Here is a 7,720-nt window from a genome sequence, read left to right as displayed (position 1 = left end):
TGGATGGATCCATCCCAGATTTCTAGGCTGGTTCTCAGCCTCTTCCACACCTTTGGAAAGTCCCAGGCTTCTGGAGCCTGGAGCTCCAGTCTCGTGGTAAGGAAGGGGAGACAGCCCTGCTGCCCCACAGCTGAACATCCCAGCTGGGTTATAAGCCAGCATCACTGGGAGCAGACAGAAAACAGCCGTCCCTGTATCGCACGCTCTGGCTGACAGCTTGGGACGGGAAGCGATCTCCTCTTACAAATTACAGGAGCCCGTTTACACAGGGCAGACACTTCCCGTTCCACAGAGACCAGAGCGAGACTGTGAGCAGCAGCAGCTCAGAGCCTCCACTTCCCTCCGGGCTCTCCAAACCTTCCAGACATGCTGCAGGAAGAACTCCACACTGCTGAGCACCACGGCTTCCCACAGCACCCTGCCACAGCCAGAGACTGCTCAGGTGTACGGCTATGGCTGCTGGAGCCCGAGCACAGGTGTGGGATGGTCCAGAGCTCTCACAGGACAGCTCTTCATGCTGACAGTTGTCCTGCTCCATCGTTTCATCTGTGTCTGGGAGCTGAGCAGTCCTGGGTAAAGACGTGGAAGGCTCTGACAGGGAACACAGAGTAGGAGTGGAAATACTGGAGGCAAACCTTCGGTTTTCAGCGCCCACTGAACATGTGCCTCATCATTCTCTTCCCCAAGTTAGCGCAGATCAGACTCTTCAAGGCACAGCGCCTTGCAGTGAGCTTTGGTGGCTGCAATCTCCTCCTAATCCAGGCTTGTTTCAGGGAAAACAAGCAATTTTATATCCCTTTGATATGGGTCTTAGCTGCTAATGATGCTAGGAAGTAAAAAGAAATGGGCATAGAAATACACAACTATGAAGAGTTAAAATAGTGAATTTAATTCAGCCAATTCCAACAAAATTGGTAATTCCCTGAAAAACAAACCTTGCACAGAAAACACAGAACAGAAATGGTTTCATCTTGACAGCTGGTGAAAACAACTGGGTGAAAAGGTGAATGGAATATTTCTGACTTCTCTGGAAAACACAAGGTTTCACACATCCTGAAAATGCCCTATTTTTTACTAAATGGGTCGGTTTGTGAGGCAGTGATTGTAAATGCTCTGAACTGCAGACGCCGAATGTCTGGTTTTCAGAAAGCACTGATGCTTCCCTAAAGGAAAAGCTGGGACTTCTAAAAGTCACAGAAACATGGAACGCTTTGGGCTGGAAGGGAAACTCAAAGCTCATCTCACTCTAAGCCCCCACCAAGAGCAGGGACACATTCCACTAGATTAGCCCAGAAACCTGAAGAACAACAAGCAAACATGTATTATTTTTCAGAATCATCAGCCCGGCTCCCCCAGCGCCCTGCTCTGGGGGGCTCCAGGGCGGTGCAGAGCGCGATGAAGGACGCGAGGCTGCGGCTGTCGCCAGGCCCGTGGAGGGAGCTGGCTGGACAGCCTGGCTCAGCTCCTCAGCACTGAAACACTCTTTCCAAAGCAATACCAAAAAAGGTTTGTTTCTAGGTCAGGACCTCAGCACTCAATTTTAACCAGGGGCTGACAGTCCAATCTGAACACAGCTGTAAAATGGATTCGGGAGAAGCTTTGGCATTCCTTTTGTAATTAGAAAACAGCCACTGAGGCGTGTGCCTTTAAAGGTGAAAGCTATTTTTGACATAAAAATTAGCACGTAGTTCCTCTGTCATCCCTCGGCTGCTGCGCTGGGAGCTGTGAGTGAACAATCCACAGATAAGCAAGTATAAACATGCTGAATTATACAAATACGTAGAAGGGGATCAGGTTTCATTTGTTTTATTCTATGACAGTTAGGAGACAAGGAGATTTATTCTTACGCTTTTTCTCCTAAAAAGCACTGGTTAAAAGGTCCACTTAAGCACTGAAACCCCAATGGCATTAAAAACCTTGAAGAGCTTTTAATAGCAACCTTTTGAAATTACTGTTAAATCTATTTTTGAGATGGATAAACTGAGCTACCAATGAAGCAGGGCAGGAGTTTTTGGAAGGGCCCAGCAGTGAGAAACTGTCATTCATTTCTCAACAAGTCAGCTCCTGTACAGGACCCTGAGATAAAAACTACCACAGTGCTCGATGCTTTAACAACCTGAACGTTCTTTAAATTCCAATTTTCTCTCTTTGGTGGGAATCTAACCCCGACAGCCTTGAAAATGAACCCCAGGCAGTTTTCAGGATAGGGCTCAGAGTGGCTGTTTCTAAAATAAAAGTGAGGGAAGAGCGAGCAGAACTCGGAGGCTTATCAGCACCCGGAATGCCCCGGCTAATCCTCGGCAGCCCCGGCCCCTTTATGTAACCTGGGATTGCTGCAGCTCAGCAGCTTACTGGGGTCTGGGTGGTTTTCTTTAAACCTCTTGTGGACAAATGCAAACACATTAAATACTTCTTTCTTTTGCCTCTCTAAGGAAAAAATTCTTGTAAGAGGGAAAGAAAGTGTTTTATTTGTATCAATGGCTAAGAGAATTAAACTTGTATGCTGAGACTAAAACGTGTTTCTCTCTGATCCATCGTGACTGAACAGAACTTTCCCAATTTACAATACTCGGGTGTAATGCTTGAAAAAAGGTTGAATCCCAAATTTCTCTTCACCCCGAACACGCTCTGGAGGTGTTGGGGTGTTCCAAATAAAGAGCAAGCCAGCCCCTGTACAGCCTGTACCCCATTGCTGGCAGCGTGGCTGGCTGTGCTGCAATACTTACGTCCCTGTGGCCACCTCCCCGCGCTCTCCTTGCCCGGAGGATGCCTTCCCGTGCCCTCCATCTGCCTGCTCTGACTTTCCACAGCACACATCCTTCCAAGGCAAAACTCAGCTCTCAAGCTGCCGGCCGGTCTAAGCCATTCACCTCACGCTGAATGCTTACAGAAACTTCAGAAGGAAAAAAATAAACCCCCTATTGAACTCCCTGCAATCGGAGACCTGAATGGGCTCGATATAAACCCCACTCGAACCAGTGGCAGCAATAGGCTTCCCTGGACGTTGGATTCCATCCAGCTTAAAAGTTTCCATGAAATAAACTAGGCTAAGCGCATCAGCTGCATAGGAACTAACTCGGTGTAACAGGAGCATCTGTTCTTCACGTCCACCATTTTCTCAGAGCCTGAACTCGGCGGCGCTGCGAGGTGCCGGCGGATCCCCGGCCGGGCACGGACACGGCTTAGCAGGGAGCATGCACGTCGTACAAACTACTGCACCAGGTAGCTTTTGTTTGTCAGAAAAACAGCTTAATGTATTTGCAAGGATGGCATTACAGAGCGAAGTCAATGTCCGCACTGAGACAGCAGAGGAGCACACCTCGGACCCATTAATACACGGTACAAAGCAAATGTTTACCCAAGTACAAATGAAACAGGTCGACAATTAGCTAATGCAGCTTTGTGGACATAAACCAGGTACAGTCGAGCAGAACCAACATAAAATAAAAAGGAAACAGCCCTTTTCCTACGCCACGCTAAGAGCACCGTGCTTAGTGGTTTGGGAAGCCTCTGTCACGGTGAAAAATTTCCTTGCCGGTGTTTAATGTGTTTATTCTACTGCTACACTGCTGGGATAAAAATAACAGCTGGCTGTACAAGGGACCCACTGTCAATACTGCAGTAATTGACAACATACAATTAAGTCTCACACCTGTTTATTGTAAGTAATTCATAGATAACCACTTCTAGTATACATTTTCATATTGGCTTTTAATGCTTTTGTTCTCTTTTGTTTTTTTTTTTAAGCTCAGGGATACCCAAATTTCACCTAAGGGTCATCGCTGTGGTTACCCAGACCCAGAAGGCTGTACCTACTTTGGGAGACTGGTGCAAGGTGGTGTGGTGGCCAGGGATGGCAGAGATGGCTGGGGAACTACAGGTCCCAACATGCAGGACGGTGTGGAGGTGGCAGCGGGGCCGGGGCAGCGGGGCTGGGGACATGCTGGCCGTGCACGCCGGGCTCTACACAGGGCCAAAACAAAGACCTCTACACACCTGGAGTAAGAACAGTGGTAACAAAGTCATAGCTACATATTCTTCTCTACATTTTTGTTTATTGAGACAAACTAATTAAAAGGCACAAACATAGGGCATATGTTTACATGGACATTATAACAAACATATACATTAAAAGTGTAGGAATGTGTTTCCTTTCTGCTAAACAGAAAGTTCCTAAGCTTTTATATATACAAAAGTTGTACAATTTGATGTCCTAAAGTACAAAAGATCATTTATAAAATTATTTTACACTAAGCTCTATTATTTTTTTTTGTTTGTTTTTGTTTTACTATGTAGTCCAAGCCCCTAGAACAGTTCCACGTAAGGATACAGATACCTGTCACCTGAGCCAGCAGCCTGGCAATCACTGCTCGCACGGACACGGCCGGGGAGGAACGGAAGCAGTCCAGTGTGACTGGGCAGTCCTGCTAGCACTCTGTGAAAATGCACACGCTAATCTCCAGAGCTCTCAACTTCATTAAGATAAAAACATCTCAACTGTAATTTCTTTTTTTTTTTTCCTCTTTTTTTTTAATTATTTAATGTAGAGGTTGGGTTTAGGGTGGTTTGTTTTTTTTTTTTAAACAAAGTTTTAAAAATGTGAATATGTGACATGATAGTCTAAAAAGTATATCTGTTTCCCTAGACTTTGCTTTCTACTTTATGTACAGATAAACAGGTTAAGGAAAAAAAAGCACATGTAGCTTAAACATGTGTGACCATTTATGAGCAGTTCTGGGCTGGACAGCTCAGCACCCCAGAACTCCCACAAATTGATAGAAATGTGTTAACACAATAGAAGAATAACGTAAAAATGATGATGTTTGCAAATATTTACAAAGTTGAACAGATTTGCACAACACTTGATTAAGAAATAGGGGAGAAATTAAAAGATGCTCTCTGCTTGTCCTGGAGGGGCATCCTACCTAGTTAGTGGTTAGAATAAAAACTGTATACAATTTAATATAAGACAAAACTTCTAGTGAACAACTAACACGTCTGTCCCCTGCTGAAACATCAGCAGGCTCTGACTGGGAGGCAGAGGGCATAAAAATCACACCCAGGGCCTCCAGAATCTTCCAGCTTAAAGCAATTTTCCTTAAGTTTCCAAGCACTCCTTTTGCTCCTAGATAAGAGTCCCATGGGGGTCTGACTGTTCAGAGACCATGTTTACATTTCGACTCCTCTTCTGTCAGCCATGGCTGTTTCTCACCAAACAATAACAGGTTTTTTTTAAAAAAATGTTGACTACAATGCTCTATTCCCTTAGGGTAATATGTTGGGTAATATTTACATCTCCAAATATCAGGTCACAATCCCTATTATATGTTGAAGTTAGAATGATAAGTTATCATATGCTTTGCATATCAGAGCTGGTATCACCTTTCCCATAGGGAATGCTGCCTGAAATTACCATATTCCCAAAGGTAAAATGCATATTTTCTCCAAAAATGCATTTTTTTTTTAATGACAACATTGTAATGCATTTACTCATTTAAAAAAAAAAAACAAAAAAAACATCAACACAGACAAAGGTTCTACACTAGCTCAGAAACAGTGGACTTGCCTGGCAGGTTAAAATGAGCCATCCACCCTGTCACAGATACAGAGGGGTCTTCGCTAGTGTTTAGATTAAAATAATTTTCTAAGTTATAATTTGAGGGGATAAAACATAAAACTGGTTTCTTTTAATTACCTTTTTTTTTTGGTATTTTTTCCTTTTTTTTTTTAAACTCTGGCAAATAAGTATCTGCTCTAATTCAGCATCAGTCAGCTACAATGTAAAACTTACTTTAAATGAAGTGCTCCAGTGAAACTCAAGCCTGAACCATGCAAGCCAAATCAAGGGGAAGATGCTACTGTGGTCTCTGATGGTGTTGCCCCAGTGTCTTAGTCTGAATTTATTATTAACTAAAACAAAACAAAACAAAAAACCCAACAGAACAAAAACAAAACAAAACAAAACAAAAAAATAAAAAAAAAACCCAACCAAACAAAACCCAAAAAAGAACTGCTGGTAAGGATTCCATTTTAATCCTTTTTAATACTGTTTAGAACTTGTTTACCAGGGAGGAGAGGTGGGCAAGGCCTGGGGCAGGAAAGGCATGCTCTCCACTGGTCTCATGGCTATGTTGAGGGGGCCAGCCAGCGTCATGGGGGTGGGCAGGTTCATGGGGGACGTGATGGTGACGGGGTGCGCTATGTTCACTGGAGCGGTCACCGGGGTGGGCAGGTTCACCGGGGTGGTGAGCGTTAATGGAGAGGTCATGGACAGAGGACTGGTTATGGTTACAGGATGCCCTAAGTTCATCGGACTGGATATATTAACTGCACTTGATACATTTACTGGACTTCTCATGCTCATTGCAGCTGCCACTGTGACTGGGTTTGTGATAGTCCCAGAAGCCACAGAGGACGTTATATTGAATGGAGTAGTAAGAGTCACAGGCGTAGTAGCAGCAGTGGAGGTTTGGCACAAGTTAGCAGCTTCTAAAAATGAGACATAAAAAAGACAAAAAGTTTTTAACACATAAAAAAACCGTGGACAAGATTTAAACAAAACAAAACAAAACAAAAAACCCAAAAACCGAACAAGAACAGGTACAAATTCTGGAATCATTTTCTTTAGGTATTATTAGTAAGTTAAAATTGTTAACATTTTATAGCCTACAGGAAATACAAACTCTCATGCAGGTCATTTCAATTGAGTAATTTTTTTTTTTTCCCTGAGAAGTCAAGTGAGGTTGTCTTAGCAAGAGGGTTTTTCCACGTTCATAAAAACAGTATTGTACAATCAAAAAAATCCTCCCAAGAGGAACAGTAGAAATAGAGAGAGTGTACATACCGAATGGTACGTACTCTATAGCCTTCTCAAAGGTGAACTGACATTCTGTGAAGGTTTTAAAGAGTCATTATTAGGGACTGATAAGCAAAGCTCGTTTCAATATTTACCTGCTTATTTCAGTCTTAATTATTGCTACTAAACTGCTCCACTGCTCACAGTACCTCTACGTCAAGGCTACCCCAGCAGCACATCCCTCAACCCCCATCAGCTCCTCAGCTTTCACACAAGCTCCAGCTCCACACCACGTTGGTTTGGGAGGTTTTGGGGGTGTTTGCAGCAAGCAGGACTGAAGTGCAGAGCAAGGGAGACCCAGGAGGCCGGGGAGCGGGGCGGGGGACGGGAATCACTGCACATCCATCAGCACCACCTGCCGGCTACCCACACCGGGAGGGAGGGAGGGAGGGAGGGAGGAGCAGGGACGGGAAGGGCTGGCTGCTAGAGGAACAGGGAAAAGCACTCTGCACCAACGTTACTAAGCCGTGTCTGCTTCCACGTTTGTAGGGCAGGACCCCAAGCTCAGTTACACCCACGTGTCAGAGGTAAGCCAGGAGCAAAGAGTCCGCTTTGCCTCTGGGGCAATACAAATATAACTTTGAAAGCAACATTAGCCCCATTCAAGGGTTACTGTTGATTCTTCAAAGTCCATAGCTAGGAGGGGTGGAGAGGAAGGGAAAGAGTAAAAAAGAATAAAATAAAAATTGTGAAAATAAATTGTACTAGACCAAAAAAAAAATCCCATCTAGTGTTGTAAAGCCACCACAAGTGGAAGTAGCACAGGAGAACCAGCATGGAAAGAGCAGCTCAAGCATGGCACTGACTGGTCTAACTTCACCTTCAAGCACAGTCACACCCAATGACACATCCCACCCATGCCCC

At 44.4% G+C, this 7,720-nt stretch overlaps 1 protein-coding gene across 1 annotated transcript in view; it reads right to left on the bottom strand.

The window, feature by feature from the left end:
• Positions 1-868: 868 nt before the first annotated feature.
• Positions 869-7,720, bottom strand: part of VEZF1 (vascular endothelial zinc finger 1) — an 18,893-nt gene continuing 12,041 nt past the window's right edge. The window contains exons 6-7 of the mRNA XM_066563433.1: positions 6,845-6,889; positions 869-6,489 (exon numbers count right to left, since the gene is read on the bottom strand). Coding sequence (XP_066419530.1) covers positions 6,062-6,489; positions 6,845-6,889 — 473 coding nt within the window. The 3' untranslated portion in view covers positions 869-6,061. The remainder of the gene's footprint in view (positions 6,490-6,844; positions 6,890-7,720) is intronic.

This window comes from Molothrus aeneus, chromosome 20 (assembly GCF_037042795.1).
Source record: "Molothrus aeneus isolate 106 chromosome 20, BPBGC_Maene_1.0, whole genome shotgun sequence".
NCBI classification, from domain to species: domain Eukaryota; kingdom Metazoa; phylum Chordata; class Aves; order Passeriformes; family Icteridae; genus Molothrus; species Molothrus aeneus.
The sequence above is the reverse complement of the archived record's forward strand: the minus strand, read 5'-3'. Positions and strand labels throughout refer to the sequence as shown.